The 17,038-nt window shown below is 38.4% G+C and overlaps 1 protein-coding gene across 4 annotated transcripts in view; it reads right to left on the reverse strand.

Moving 5' to 3' along the window:
• INTS4 (integrator complex subunit 4) overlaps window positions 1-16,919 on the reverse strand; it is an 85,026-nt gene extending 68,107 nt beyond the window's left edge. Inside the window, exons 1-4 of one of the 4 annotated variants that reach the window (XM_074216965.1) lie at window positions 16,696-16,919; window positions 14,546-14,740; window positions 11,848-11,965; window positions 8,649-8,755 (exon numbers count right to left, since the gene is read on the reverse strand). In XM_074216965.1, coding sequence (XP_074073066.1) covers window positions 8,649-8,755; window positions 11,848-11,965; window positions 14,546-14,740; window positions 16,696-16,749 — 474 coding nt within the window. In that variant the 5' untranslated portion in view covers window positions 16,750-16,919. Of the gene's footprint in view, window positions 1-8,648; window positions 8,756-11,847; window positions 11,966-13,691; window positions 13,944-14,545; window positions 14,741-15,921; window positions 16,182-16,695 lie in introns of those variants that run through there. The other 3 variants (XM_074216963.1, XM_074216964.1, XM_074216966.1) reach the window with 3 other exon arrangements.
• Between the last annotated feature and the right edge of the window lie 119 nt (window positions 16,920-17,038).

The following is a 17,038-nucleotide window of genomic DNA, read 5'->3' on the forward strand; positions in this document are numbered from 1 at the left end:
ACTTCTGAAATTCATGTTATCACTCATTTGGTCATAAAATCTTCCCTTCTCCATAGATCTCAGAGATGGTTTCTTTCTCACTCCACCAATGTTTATTAGTTTGAGTTTTTTGTTTTGTTTTGTTTTTAGGTTTTTGCAAGGCAATGGGCTTAAGTGACTTACCCAAAGTTACACAGCTAGGTAATTATCAAGTGTCTGAGACTAGCTGCCCTACATCAATCTATTTTTGATATCATTTTTTATATCTATGTTATTTACCCATTTGGAGTTTATTTTTTATTGTGATATAAGATACTAGTCTATCTCCAATTTCTGCCAGGCTGCTTCCCAGTTTTCCCAAAAGTTTTTGTCAAAGAAAGACTTCTTGGGGGCCACTAGGTGGAACAGTGGATAGAGTGCGGACCTGAATTCAAATCCTGTCTCAGACACATAACAATTACCTAGCTGTATGACCTTGGGCAAGTCACTTAACCTTACTCCCTTGAAAAAATAAATAATAAAAGAATGAGTTCTTACTCTAGTAGTTTTGAAAAACTTTTGAGTTAATCACACATTATTATTAACAGATTCCTGCTGTGCTCATTTCCTTCCATATACTGTATACCTAATATGTTCCACTGATCAATCTCTTTCTTAACCTATCAAATTGTTTTGACAATGCAATAATGAACAATGAAAACCATGAAATCAAACTAAGATGAATTTCAAAGGCCAGAAGTTCATTTCATCTGAATTTATATTCAAGACCATAGAAGAAATTCTTTATTGTTATTAAACAAACCACCTGCCATCTTTCCCTTAAATACCTTGTCCAGCTCTAAAGAAATCAAGGTAGAAAAATTCTAAAAACTCTAAAAATTCATGTTTTAAATTTAATATGGAAGTAATAAGAGCAGCTTAGATTCCTAGAAAGCTTAATGACTAACGAAGTCCCAATAAGGTCTACGGTACAAACATTATCATCCTTTTTGACAATGAATCTCTAATGGTTGAAGTAAAATCATGCCTGTGTGTACTGAATTATTAAACAATAAGTCTGAGACTAGAATTCAGGTCTTTGAACTTCTAAGTCATGTTACATTCTCTACACCTCAATATGGCATGGGTAAATTTCAATTAAAATTACCTAGATTTCACAACCAACGGAAGAGACAGCATGGCTTCATTGAAAACATATAATGGCCCAGTTCAAAAGTGATCTAATCACTTAATAAGAAGGGGACAGATTCAAGGTATAGAAGAAGAAATAGATTTTGGACATAACTATGTCTGGAATGGCTTTGTGACCATACTTTTTTGCTACAAAATTTTTGTTTCTCTTTTACCAATGTGGGCAACACCAGAAGAATGAGATACCAGTAAAAATGCTGACCCCCCCCCCATAAGAATCACTGAAGCATTTAAAAGAAATTTAGAAGCAAAAACAGACAAGCAGGATAACTTTGAAAGTAACAAATTTATTATATACTTAAAAAGAGCAAATTATATATATAAAACAGAAATTTGTAAACTCATGTGGATCACTTTTTTTCCCTGATGGATATGAAAATGTTAATTTTTTTGATGTTTGTTAGGTGGAGAATAAAATAAAATTTTTAAAAATGAATTAAAGAACAGACTGTCAGTCTGTTAGTCTGCTGGGCTGATCTCATTTTCTTTTCTAATAATGTCTAACTACACTAGATCAGAAGCCTGTTCTAGACCTGAAATTCAGCAAAGTATTCAAAAAAATCTCTCATGATACTCATGTACACAACATGAAGAAATAGAAGAGTATTCCATTAGGTAATTTGGTGACAGGATGAATGATCAAATCCAAAGTATAAGGAAAGTAAAATAAACATAGCATATAAGTGCCATAGATTTTGTGAGAATATGTTTCAAAGAGATTAGGATCCCAGTTTTCCCACATTCCCTCCAACATATTTATCCTTTCCTTTTCTGTCATATTAGCCAATCTGATATGTGTGAGGTGTTTTAATTTGCATTTTTCTAGTCAATAGTGATTTAGAGTATTTTTTCATATGACTATAGATAGCTTAAATTTCTTCATCTGAAAAACTGCTTGTTCTTCTTTGACCATTTACCAATTGGGTAATGATATGTATTCTTTTGATTCAGTTCTCTCTATATATTTTAGAAATGAGGCCTTTATCCGAATCACTAGCTTTCTGCTTTCCTTCTAATTTTGGTTGCATTGGTTATTTGTGCAGTCTTTAATTTAATCAGAATTATCTATTTTGCATTTTAATGTTCTCAATCTCTCATTTGGTCATAAATTCTTCCCCTCTCCATAGATAAACTATTTTTTCTTCTCCTACTTAGCTTATGAAATCATCATTTATGTCTAAATCTTGTACCCATTTTGATTTTACCTTGGTATAGGCTGTGAGATCTTGGTCTATGCCTAGTTTCTGCCATACAATTTTCCAGTTTTCCCAGCAAATTTATCAAATTGCTTACCCAATTCTTATTCCAGAAGCTGGAGCCTTTGGGTTTATCAAATAGCATATTACTATGGTCATTTATTACTGTTTCTTCTGTACCTAATTCCACTGATCCAGCACTCTTTCTTAGCCAGTAGCAAAAACTTCTGGATGACTGACACTTTATAATATAGTTTCAGATCTGAAAAGCTAGGCCACCTTCCTTTGAATTACTTTCATGAATTCCCTTGATGAATAATCTTGACTGTACTTTCTTTGTTTCTTTTTTTTTTTTGGATGGTTTTTACAAGGTAATGGGGGTTAAGTAGCTTGCCCAAGGTCTCACAGCTAGGTAATTGTTAAGGCCTGAGGCCACATTTGAACTCAGGTCCTCCTGACTCCAGGACTAGTGCTCTATCCACTGCCCCACCTACCTGCCCCCAACATTAGTTTCTAGAAGAAAAGATCATGATATAACCAAAGAAGAGTTAGAAAGCATTATAGAGGGTGACTAGGTCGCGCAGTGGATAAAGCACCAGCCCTGGAGTCAGGAGGACCTGGGTTCAAATCTGGTCTCAGACACTTAATTACCTAGCTGTGTGGCCTTGGGCAAGCCACTTAACCCCATTTCCCTTGCAAAAACCAAAAAAAAAAGAAAAAAGAAAAAAAGAAAGCATTATAGGAGGCAAAATGGATAATTTTGATAAAATCAAATTTAAAAGTTTTATACAAATGAGACTGATGCAATCAAATTTAGAAGAAAAGCAAGAAACTGGCAAAAAATTTCTTTTGATATAGGTCTCATTTCATATATATACATATAACTACAAACACACACACACACACACACACACACACACACACACAAATACATATATATGGAACTGAGCCAAATTATAAAAGAGCCACTTCCCAATTGATAATCAAATGATATGAACATGAAGTTTTCAGAAAAGTCAAATTTATCAATAATTATATGAAAAATTCCAAATCACTAATAATTAGAGAAATGCACATAAAAACAATTCAGTGTTATTACACCATATCCATCAGATTAGTTAATATGATGGAAAAGGAAAATGACAAAAGCTAGAGGGGAATGTGGGAAAAAATAGGAACAACTAAACTATCATTCAGGAAAATAATTTGGAACTATACTCAGAGGGCTATAAAACTGTGTATACCTTTTGATACTAATACAAGTCTGTATCCCAAAGACATCAAAGAAAAAGGAAAAGGACCCATATATACAAAAATATTTACAGCATCTCTTTTGGTGGTGGCAAAGAACTGGAACCTGAGGGAACGTCCATCAATTAAAAGAATGGCTGACCAAGTTATGATATATGAAAATGAATGGAATAATATTGTATTTTTTTTTTGCAAGGAAATGGGGTTAAGTGATTTGCCCATGGTCACCAGCTAGGTAATTAAGTGACTTAGATTAGATTTGAACTCAGGTCCTCCTGACTTCAGGGCTAGTGCTCCAATACTATTGAATCCTAAGAAATGATAAAGTAAGGGGCGGCTAGGTGGCATAGTAGATAAAGCACCGGCCTTGGTGTCAGGAGTACCTGGGTTCAAATCTGGACTCAAACAGTTAATAATGACCTAGCTGTGTGGCCTTGGGCAAGCCACTTAACCCCATCTGCCTTGCAAAAACCTAAAAAAAAAAAAAAATGATAAAGCAGAGGTTTCAGAAATACTTGGGAACACTTCTATGAACTGAAGCAAAGTGGAGTGAGCAGAACAAGGAGCGCTGTATATAGTAACATTAATATAAGAACAATCAACTGTGACGGATAGTGTCCTCAATACAATGTTCATTGACAATTCCAAAAAACTAATGATCAAAAAAATGCAATCCACACCTTCTGCGGGGGTCCAGCCTCCGCGGGGTCCTTGGAACCTGACAGGAGGGATAGAGTCGGTGAAATGAGTTGAGTCAACACAGGGGTAAAGGCAAGAGCAGGTTGACTGACTTTTTATAGTCTCAGAATCATGTATGTATAAAGCAAGCAAGCTAAGATCATTTCCTTGGTTACAAAAATGTACAATTTTCAATCATATAATTCATGTGGTTACAAGTTTTAATCATGTGATTACAAGTGTAATTAATAATCATGTTATCATATAGTTCATTGATTTCTCATGCCAACTCAGCCCATGATGACCTCAACCTGTCTGTTACCTTGTTTATTACTGCGTCATATAATTGTTAAGTCATTGAAAATTATTACGTAATTCTTTTAATAGAAAGTTTTTTATATTTTCTGTGTAAGTAACGTTTTTCCATACACTTCCTTAACAGTCTGTAATGAGGGTCTTTATGCTTGTCCACCCATCCGTTAACTCTGACAATAACCAATTTTTCTTTCAGGCCTTGTTGGTAGAAACCACGGTTTCTGTGACTTTTTTATTTTTTCCTGTGAAACTTAGGCTGCTGGGGTTCACATATCAGTCACCTATACTATTTTCTCACCATCTTTTTCATATATTTCTGTGTATGGTAAGGGGGGCAAAACTGTTAATTTCCTTGGAATTCTATCTGACCCATCTTGTATCTGTTTTCCCTGTATATATTCTGACATCTTGTTGGAATTCCCAGTGTTGGGTTTTCCAGAGATTTTATAATGTTGAAGCCTTTTGTATGCCTCAGGGAGAAGCAGTCCTGTTAAATTTGGACAGTTTACAATCTGTTTTATTCAAGGAATTTTTCTTAAATCCTTCCTTTACAGTCATTCCACTATTAGGGTTAAGTTTTGCAAACAATAATAGACCTATTGGTATGCATGGAATCCCTATATATATTGAAGAAGGAAATGTTGTTCCATCAGATGGTGTGACCATCTTAGTCTTCTTGCTGCGACTGTGTCAAACAGCTTAGAAACCCTGGCTCCCAACAACCTTCAGAAAGTGAAATGATAAACTCAGAATGCAGACTGAAACAGTTTTCTTAGGTTTTTTTTTTCCAGAACATGGCTGATGTGGAAACACATTTTGTGCATATGTATATTAGGTATCATATTTCTTGCCTTCTCAATAAGTGGGAAAGGAGGTAGAAGAAAATTTGGAACTGAAAATAAAATTTATCAAAATGAATAAAAAAAGAAAAAGAAAAAATAGGTCATGACAAACTAATTTAATATCCTTAACTAACATGGTTGGTAGACAAGTAGATGAAAGGCAGCAGCACTGTAAAAGGGAGAATGCAGATTTTGGAAGCCAGCAAGATCTGGCTTCTAATCCCACCTTTGACAATTTAAATGACTTATTTATGTAACTACAAAGTAGAGTATACAAGAAACTCAACTGCTGGGAATAAAGAAATTATTAGACTGAATAGCATGCTTACAGTCAACACTTCCCTCTGCTGCCCTTTCCTTCCACAAGTGTTTCTCCTCAGGGAAACCTGGCCCCTGGCCCTAGTATACCTTCCTCTGCTCTTACTGCAGAAGCTTATTTCATTGTCATTTTTTTCTAATTTCCATCTATTTTGTGAATGTTTTATAATGTACAATTTTAAGTTATTATAAATACACATTATTGGGATACATGCTCAAATATTTTTTTACTTTTTGGGTGTGTGCTCAAAAAAGTTTAGAAATTACCAGGCTCAACAGGACAGTTAAGTTGCATATGGGAACACTCAAATGTTCAAAGTCAGAAAGTAGCCATTCCTGATTTGATGTCAAATCAGAAAGAGGTTCCTAGTGGAATACTCCAAGGATCTGTCCTTAGTCTGTGATAATGAAAAAAATTCTAACAAAAGTCACCCAGAAAAGTGGGTCTTGCCTCTGGATATAGTGGGTTTCCTTTACCAGAGGTTTTGAGCAAAAGCCCAAGGTGCATTGAACTTGTGGCCCACATGCAACCCTCAAGGTCTCTTCATGAGACTTGAGTCACATAACTGGATAATGAAAGAAGGGTGAACATATGAGCCAATTCTACATCACCTATCAGGTTAACATTTAACTAACATGGCATGACTTTTTCACATTGTGAAGTTTCAGACTGGCTTGAGTTTTTTATTTTTTAACAAAAAGATGTATGTAGAGAAATTAGGGTCTTTAGTTTAAAGTGTTCCATGATTCAGCATAATTGCACTTTATGGTATGTAGTATTAATTGGTTATTTTGTTCCAGACCTCTGAGAATAGATTTCAAGATTTTAGAAAAACCAACTGCATTTCAGTATATTTGCTACTCTATTCTCAGTTGACATCAACACATTGCTTGCAAACTTGCAAATAGAACATATAGAGTTCTCATCAGATATGCAACTTTTATTCAAGTATCTTTATTGGATTTTTATAAGTTATAGCTGTCAAAAGAAAATATTTGGCATTTCATGAACATGCCCTATTCATGACAGCTCTTTTGGGAAGTAGGTATATTTGTGAATGACATTTTTTGTCCTCAGGACAGAAGACATGTCAGCAATACTACATGAGTTCCCACCACTACTGACCAGCACCAATTAAATGCACACATGCTACCTACAGAACTCAAACTGAAATGAAATCATGGCTGAAAGGACCAAATCTCTAGCTTTAAAATAATTTTTTTTTAGAATGAAGGCACTTTATAACTGTGCCTATCCTCAAAAACATTTAAAAAGGAATGAATCAATCAAGTCCTAGAAATCAAAAATAGTTATCTAATTTCCCAACTAGTTTGATTCTTTTTCTTCTCAGAAACTCAAAACAATCTTTTGAAAAGATATTTATGAAGCATTCAATTCATGAAGTTATATAAATGCTATGTATTAACAGAACAGTGATCAGAAGAACAAGAGTTCCTATTAATAAAACATCTTAGCATTTCCATAGTAGTCTCTTTCCACTAGCCCTGCAGATCAGGGTCACACATGTTATACCCCTCTTTGAGAGGAGGAAGTTGAGTTCAGATGAAATCCCAAGATCCAGGGTCAAATCTAGCTTTCTTCCCAAGTGGCTCAAGGTGATACTCAATACTACAAATTTCACAGGTATAGTGTGAGAAAACTAAAGGTTACAACACAGATGGGAACTCAAATCTCCCGATTCTTTGACTCATCTTATGGTAAGTCCAAGAATGGTTTTCCTTTCAAAGTTAGTTTACTTATTTCATTATTGACACAACTATCAAGCATAAACTATGTTATGAAAGTCATTAATGAAAACATTTGAAAAAAATCCAAGAATTCTTACTCTGATGCATACTAATTATGTGATAGCAGGTATCTCTCTGAGCCTCAGTTTCCTCATATTTAAAACGGGTATAACACAAACACTAATCTACTTTATAAGGTTGTTGTTTTGGAAAGTAAACTTTAAAACACTTTATAAATGTGAATTGACTAAAAAATGATCCAGAGACCCATGATTTTCCAAAGGAAGGTTTTTCTAAACACCTTTGTTTTTTGTTTTTCTTGGAAAGTTTTGGCTATTTCCCTATGTAAAAAGTTAGTTAGCACTGTCCTCACAAAGTAAACACAAAATAAAAATGAAGTACTCTCTTAAAGAGTATTTAAAAAATGAATTTGGTAACTTCATGAATGAAAATATAAGACACACAGACCAACTTAATTTGAATCAGAGTTATGGAATACAGCAGTGGTAGGATTCAAACAAATTAACAACTGATTTGCAGAACTCAACATAAAATTAGGAAATCATTCTGCCAAACCAGTACAATCTGGCTAAATCTCGCCACTGTGAGAACCTTGATTACAAATGCCATTTTATTTTTTTATTTTTTTAAATTTTTTACAAGGCAATGAAGTTAAGGGATTTGCCTAAAGTCAAACAGCTGGGTGGCAGAGTGGACAGAGCACCAGCCCTGGAGTCAGGAGCACCAGAGCTCAAATCCGACCTCAGACACTTAATAATTACCTAGCTGTGTGGCCTTGGGCAAGCCACTTAACCCCATTTGCCTTGCAAAAACCTAAAAAAACCCCAAACAAATAAAGTCAAACAGCTAAGAAAGTATTAATTGCCCGAGGCTGGATTTGTGCTCAAGTCCTCCTGACTGCAGAGCTGATGATCTATCCACTGTATCACTTAGCTGCCCCTACAAGTGCCATTTTAAGAACTGGTTTAGCAAACTCAACATAAAATTAGGTATTAGTTCTGCCAAATTGGTACAAACCATCTGAATCACACCACTGGAATACATCAATATAAGATAATACAAAATAATATATTAAAAGACCATTTTTTAAAAACTCATACTCTCTTACCTTGCAGGCAACATCAATCAATCGAGCTTGAACAGCTAGATTCTCTGGAAGTTTTGTACCAATTGCCAATAGTGTGTCCAGAAGTTGAGCAAGAACTTGATGAGATTCTAGAAGCAAAGTGGAATTACAGAATACAAAATTGAGACAACAGTATATATCTACTTGGTCATGAAGTTTGGAAATTTAAGTTTTGTCTCTCCAAATAAAACATATCATGTAGGTAGAGACCATGTCAAATTATCCTATTATCTTCTTTACATCCATCATTATGCTAGAGACAGTAGAAACTCCAAAAATACTTCTAAACTGATTTGTTTTAACCTATTGAAGTCTACCAGGAGAGAGGCAACATGTTTAATGTACAGAACTTAGCCTCAAACCCAGGAAGATTGGGGGCTTAAGCCTTCTCTCTGAAGTATGCTGGCTCTGAAACTGTGAACAAGTCAACCTCTCCTCTCAGTTTTCTGGGCTACTCTCTAAGAACCTAAACTGCAAAGAACAGGATGGTTTGAATTAGTAAATGGAGTTTCCTCTCCTCAAAGTTTCCTAAGCCAACAAAACCATAGGCTTAATTCTTATACAACAACTAAGAATGTATCTATTAAGTCAGATTCTCTGGGCACCAAAATCACATCTTAGTAGGATGTTACACACTTTCAGTGGATTTAGAGTCAGAAGATTTTGGCTGCCATCTTAGCTTCATCAGAAACTTAGTAGGGTCAACTATACATGGATCCCTCATTCTATATATGAGAAAACCTTCCCAGACTAGTTTTCTTCCAGATTCATGAGCTCATTGTTGACTTTTCTTCCCACTCAAATTCTATCACTCTTATGAATCCAGTGCAGGGACAATATTAGCAAGAAAGAAATTAAATGGAGCACTAAAATGGAAAATACTGAATAATTTAAGAAAAGTCAACTTTTCTGCTACAAAGAACATAAAATTCTTGTCCTCTTTAAGAGAAAGGATGAGGCCTGGATCACATTAATTTTCCCCCCCTTTGAATATATTTTCTAGGGAAAAAAATTCATTAGAAACACAGTAAGTAGAAAGAGTTCCTTGACTGGGTTCTAGTCTCAGTGCAGCTATTACATCTTTCAAACCCCAATGTCCTCATCTGAAAAGGTTAGAATGGATTAGCTGAGATTGTTTCCTTTTTTATAAAAGATTTTGAGTTTTACAATTTTCCCCCTAATCTAGTTTCTCTCCCCCCACCCCCCACAGAAGGCAGTCTGTTAGTCTTTACATTGTTTCCATGGTATACATTCATCTAAGTGGAATGTGATGAGAGAGAAATAATATCCTGAAGAAAAATAAAGTATAAGAGATAACAAAATTACATAATATGATAAGTTTTTTTTTAATTAAAGGTAATAGTCTTTGGTCTTTGTTCAAACTCCACAATTCTTTCTCTGAATACAGATGGTATTCTCCATTGCAAATACCCCAAAATTGTGCCTGATTGTTTGCAAAGAGCAAGTCCATTAAAGTTGATCATCACCCCCATGTTGCTATTAGGGTGCACAATGTTCTTCTGGTTCTGCTCATGAGATTGTTTCCTTTAACTGTAAGAACCTTATAATCATGTTCTTTTCTGTAAGAACCTTATAATCATGTTCTTTTCAATCTGCATATGTGAAATCCACTCAACCTCAACCATTACATTATTCTAAAGGAAAAAGACATTTTCCGTCTAGGCACTGAAATAACTTTCATTATTAAAAAAAATTTCCTCAGTCTTAATAGTTCCACAGAAGCTATAGATCACATCTGTGTACAAGTGTTATTCCAGTGTAACTTTAGTATAAGAAAAAAATTCCAATAAACAATAAATACTTGTGGATAGGTTGTTTTCTCTTACTATTGAAGATACCATGATCCTCTCACTGAACTAGATCCTTATATAAAATCACCTTCACTCCCCTCACCCCACTTAGCCAATCAACTAGATTTCACTTCTCTCCACTGTTTCCATCTCCCCAATTACACAATCACCCCTAGTTCAGGCTCTTACTACCTTTTGCTTAGATTACTGAAATAGTCTTCTAATTGATCCCCTATGCCAGTCTAGCCTCTACAGAGCTACCAAAGTGATTTTCCTAAGCAGAGGTCTGACCATGTCACCTCCCTCCCATACAACTCACCCTAAATGAATTCCAGTAGGGCTAAACATAAAGTCTGTTGCATCTTAACCACTGGATCCCTTTCTATTTATTCAGTCTTCTTAGACTTACATCCTTCTTCAGCCAACAATCTGGCTACAGTGGCTTCCCAGAAAATTTTCAGACTTAACAGTTCATCTGTTACTATCTTTCATGCCTGAGATACTTTCTCTCCTCACACTTCTGTTTCCCTGGTTTCAAATTCCATCCTCTAAAGGAGCCTTTTCCCTAGTCCCTGAAACAGCTGAATCCTTCCCCTCTAAAACTATTTTTACAACAATTATGAATACATCCTCTGTGTACCTAGCTATTGACTTGTTGTCTTCTCCCCCTTTAGAATGTGAGAACCTTGAGAATAGAGACTACTTTTTCATTTTTGAATCCCCAGGTTTATCACAGTGTCTGGCAAATAGAAAGAGCATATTAAATGCTTGTTTACTGACAGAAATGGCTCACTTTTCCAGATAACACTTTATACATCAAGTCATTATAATGGATAAATTTGCATATTCCATGAATTTGACAGTCCTTTCATTCTTATTCTTTAATTACTAGAAATAGGGCTACTGTATTTAACTGCAATAGCCCATAAGTATAATAAATAAAAGTTCATACTTATAAAAAAAATCATTAGAACAAATACCTGTTTTTAAAATCTAAAAGAATATTAAGGTACTCATTTCATTAATAGATTATATCTAAAATTTGGTTTAGAACTAACCTATATAATGACAGATGAGCAACCAGCATGTCCAATTGTTTCCTACTCTCTTCCAGAACCGAGAATTTTTAGCAGGCAGAAGTAAAATGAATGAGAAGGAAATAAATCCTACAGGAGGGTAGATACCATTAAATGGAACCAAAATTAAAATCAATACTTATTACTATGGCAATTCCTGGCTGCCATGTCAAATTTCAACTAAGGAAAATGCATTCCTCTTATCAATAGTTTCTCCTGGCATTGTCACTAAAAAATTTTGCAGAAAAAGAATCAAAGGTCTCTGTACAGATTTAATTTAAAACTACAACTTACTTTCATTCTGAAGGGTGTTAATGGCATCATCCATGATACAGTCTGGTGAAAATCCTGCTGTCTTTGATAATAAACCCAACAATGAAGCTATTTTCAGCCTTACAGATGCATCGTTTTCCTAGAACAAAAGAAAAGATTGCTATATTTCAACTAATAGACTAAAGTAGACTAAAGGAAGCAAAAGATTAGAAGAGATTCAGTGGACTACCTAGTCCAGGGCTTCAATTCAGAACCACTTAATAGTCTTTGCTATTCTAGGAGAAAAGACACCTGGGGCTTTCCTCCCACTCCACCACCTGGCTGCCCAATGAGATAGTATACAGCCAGAAAGAGAAGGTCAAAACCTTGCATTACATAATGCTGTAACTAATTTGTCTGTACCTAAGGATCTGGAATTTTGTTAACAGAGTTACTCCTTTTGAAAATCAGTCCTCAAAGTTGGTATCTCATTTTCAAGAGCTGCTGTGGATGAAATATGCATTGTCTCACAGGCAATAATGAGGAAGTCTCTCCAATTCTCAGTCCTCTTTATATTAATAAAATATGAGCTTGTTGTGGGCAAAGACTAGCTCTATTGTGCCTAATCATGCCTGATACATAGAAAGCATTTCATAAACATTATTAAAATAAAGTTGATAAGTACTAGATTTAAAGTCAGAAAGACAAATTCAAATCCTGCATCATTTACTAAGTAGGTCTGTGACCTTGGAGAACGTCATTAAACCACAGTGACTAGAATATAGTAGGCATTTAATAAATTCTTGTGGACCGATTTCTCAGTTTTTCTCATCTGTACAATGGGTAGTATTTTTGCCAAGAAAAGTCCAAATAGGGCGGCTAGGTTGCGCAGTGGATAAAGCACTGGCCCTGGAGTCAGGAGTACCTGGGTTCAAATCCAGCCTCACACTTAATAATTACCTAGCTGTGTGGCCTTGGGCAAGCCACTTAACCCCATTGCCTAGCAAAAACCTTAAAAAAAAAAAGTCCGAACAGATCATGAAGAGTCAGACATGACTGAAAACACCTGAGCAACAACAATAATCACTCTGTGCCACAGATTTCATTTGATTCTTACAACCAGCTTGGGGAGGTAGGTGCTACTCTCATTCCCATTTTACAATTGAGGAAACTGAGGAGGACAATTAGGGTGACTTGCATACTATCATACAACTACGAGGTAGGATTTGGACTCAGGTATTCCTAACTCTGGCCTCAGTGCTCTAACCTACTGCCCTCCAGCTGTGAGAGGCAGAAGTCTGCACAGGTCTTCAGCAGGAAGGACAAAAGAAACCATTTTACACAGCATAAATTTTCTCCTATCTTCTGGTACTTCACAGATAACTGTATTTCATTTCTCACATGGATTACAATCTCCCCAAGGGGTACCTGGAATAGAGCAATGAATACAGTAGCCCTCAATGAATACTCATAGAATGACCAAGTAAACTTCACAAGTGATCCCATCTCTGTCAATTTAATTAGCTATTTTAATTTATTTTGTAGAGTTGTTGTTTCTTACACATGCAACCAGCCAAGGGCAATCTCTTTCTCATCTGAACTCCCACACCACAACTATGAGGAGCCTGAATGGTACTTGCAGTCCACCTTGTATGCTGGACACTGAAATGTCTTGTCTTCCCTACTACAAGGATATCTCAAAGATAGTCAGGCTTTAGTTTCAGACCTCTGCAATAAGGCCAATATGGCAATGAAGCAAGTCACATGAATACTACACTGTAGTCTATTAAGGGTGCAACAGTATTATATCTCAAAAAACATTGTATATACCTTAATTTAAAAAATACTTTATTGCTAAAAAATGCAAACATAACCAAAGTCTTCACCTGAGTCATAATCTTTTTGCTGGTGTATAGAATTGCCTGGATGTTGATGGCTGCTGATCAGAGGGGTATTTGTTGAAGGTTGAAGTGGTTGTGGCAATTTCTTAAAATAAGACAACAATGAAGTTTGCCACACTGACTCTTCCTTTCACTTGAATCCTTAGAAGTCATTACAAGGTCATAACTGGCCTAATCTCAATACTGTTTTAACTCCAGGAATAGGAAAGCCCAAAGAGGAGGAGAGACTGCTGCTGGCTAATAGAGGAGTTAGAACATATACAACATTCATTAAGTTCACTGTTTTTTATAGGCACCTCCCCACCCACAACAATTATAATAGTAACATCAAAGATCACTAATCACAGATCACCAAAACAGACATGATAATAATGAAAAAATTGAAATACTGTGAGAATGAACAAAAAGTGACAGTCATGAGATGAGTACATGCTTTTGGAAAAATGACACCGACCTGCCACAAACTTTCAATTTTTAAAAAACCACAATATCGATGGAGCACAATAAAGTGAAGTACAATAAAATGAGGTATATCTGAGGTCTATAAACTCCTTCATGAGGGATGGTGTTCTCTTCATCTCCCTAGCACTTGGTCAAGCAGCCTTGTAGCCAGTATGGGCATTCAGGAAGATTCTGTTAAGACCTTTCTTTTATACCACCATCTTCTCTAATTCTATCCTATATCCAATCTACAAGTAAGTCAAATGTTTTAAGCGAGTCTAGATTGGCAGGCTCTTCCAGAGGCTTGCCACTCTTCTGACCCAGACTCTGAGACCCCAGAATCCCCTTGCACTCCACAAGAAAGCATCACAAGAGAGCTTCAGTGGTAGTCTCCTCACCTTGTAATAATGTTCCAAGAGAATTCTGACAACTCCCTCCACACTCTCGGCCTCCACTGGTTTCCGAGCAAACTGAAGGAGATACTGCAAGGCATCTGCTGGTGAAGTAGCTTTACAGAGATCTATGTGAAGTGCTGCAGATTTACTTGGTTTTGTCAGGCGCAGCTTCTTGGTTGCAATCTCTTCATGCTGTTGCTGCAATGGATTAAAGTAGATTATCTTTCCAGGCAATTCTCTAATGACTAAATAAATTACAGATGAGCTGCCAAATTCTACAGATTCTTTGCATCTCTGGTGATTAGCAGAGCTTCACTCTTGGGACTGACCTATACCTCCAACCACACATATATATGGAGCAACAAGGTGATGCAGTAGATAAGAGTAACAGGTGTGGAGTCAGCTCAAACCTGGCCTCAGGTACTTACTAGTGTGACCCTGGGCAGGTCATTTAACCTCACTTTTCTCACCTGTAAAAATGAACTGGAGAAGGAAATGTCAAACCATTCCAGTATTTTTGCCATTTTAAACCCCAAATGGGGTTAAGAAGAGTCAGACATGACTAAAAAAAATACACGTATTCACTGTTTAAACTTAGAACACAAGTATGTATAATTATTAAGTACTACTCATTCTGAACTCCTCCCTTTCTTTTACTCTGACCTTATCCAATCAGCTGACAAATCCTGCTGATTCTACTTCCATATCTCCACCATTTGTGGCCTCTCCACTCACACTAGTTCAGACCCTCATATCCTATTGCCTTATTATTGTTATTGTTCCTACATTCAGACTCTATTTTCTTAATTCATCTTCCAAACAAATGCCAACCTGATATTCCTAAAGCAGTCTTTGGTTTATCTTGATGTTCCAGAATTGTTTGAATGTCACCTCCCCCCATGAGACTGTGAACTCTATTTTTTTTTTTAGGTTTTTGTAAGGCAAATGGGGTTAAGTGGCTTGCCCAAGGCCACACAAGCTAGGTCATTATTAAGTGTCTGAGGCTGGATTTGAACTCAGGTACTCCTGACTCCAGGGCAGGTGCTCCATCCACTACACCACCTAGCTGCCCCAAGACTGTGGACTCTTAAGGGGATGGACAAAATGAGTCTTCCTTGCATTCTCACAATGTACTAATGCCAGTCTCCTTAATCATTTTTAACCTAGGGAGCACCTGGATAGAGCGCCCCCCCTGGAGTCTTCCAGCCTCAGATATTTGACACTAGCAGTGTGGCTTTGGCCAAGTCACACCTAGGGCCATCTCCGTGTATCCTAAGCCAGATCTGGCCACTGGATCCTGATGGCTCTGGTGACTTAGCATGGCAGCCCTCATCCAAATCCAATTCACTTGTCATGGCATCCCTCCGGCGGCTTCTTACTACTTCTGCAGGGCTCCTTAGCATTGGACGGCGCCCTCTCCGTTCTCATGCCCCCTCCAGATACTGCCCAGTCCGACTGCTGCTCTCCATGCGGCATCTTCCACTTACAGTCTCCGTATCTTTTTGAGGTTTTAACATTTTTGTTAGGTTTTTTTTTTCGCAAGGCAAATGGGGTTAAGTAGCTTGCCCAAGGCCACACGGCTAGGTCATTATGAAGTGTCTGAGACCGATTTGAACCCAGGTCCTCCGGACTCCAGGGCCAGTGCTCTGTGCCACCTAGCCGCCCCTCTTTCTGAGGCTCTGCAAGGCAGTGGGCGTGCCCAAGGCCACGCGGCTGGGTGGAGGCCGGACCGTGCCAGCGCGGTCAGCCTGTGCCCGGGCCCGCTCTGTGCCCTGCCTGCCCCGAAGCACCAGGCCGCCGACAGACTCTGCATCCGGCGCTCCCGAGCGGGTACAAGCAGGCTGGAACTGTCCTGCCGGGGCTCCGCGCACGGCCTAAGTGTCCGGAGCTGGGCCCTTCCGGGAGGAGGCTCGGGTGGGCTGCCTCCGGGGCGGGCCGGGCTCCCCGGGCCCCACCGTTGCCCGGAGGCCGGGGCGGCTGCGCCCGTTTCACAGAGGAGGACGCTGAGGTCCGGCCCGAGCCGGACGTGGAGCCAAGACCCGGATGTGCTGGCTCCCCCGGGAGGCTGCGCCTGGGGACCCCCGCCCTGGACCCGATCCCGATCCCGCTGCCCGGCCGCGGTGGCGCGATCCCCCGGGCCGAGGGTCGTTTACCTGCACGACCTTGGTAAACTCTTCATACACCCGCTTCTTCAGATGCGCCGCCATGGCGGCAGCGGGCGCAAGCGCTTCCGGGCCGGCCCTTCCCGGCCTCCGTAGCTCCGACCCAGCGCCCCCGCCCCTTCAGCCGCGAAAAGTCCCGCCGAGCGCGGGCGGGGGCGGGGAGCCGAGGCCGGAGCCGGAACGGGTCCACGCCGGTATCCCACAATCCAGCGCGGGAGGGGGCGTGGCGCGGGCCACGTGCTCGCCTCCCGCGGCCGCCCGACTCCCCCCGCGACCCGAGAGCCTCGTGCGACTGCGGGAAGGAAAACAAGAGAAGGGAAGGGACGGGGGAGGG

Source organism: Macrotis lagotis, chromosome 1, assembly GCF_037893015.1.
Source record: "Macrotis lagotis isolate mMagLag1 chromosome 1, bilby.v1.9.chrom.fasta, whole genome shotgun sequence".
NCBI classification, from domain to species: Eukaryota; Metazoa; Chordata; class Mammalia; order Peramelemorphia; family Peramelidae; genus Macrotis; species Macrotis lagotis.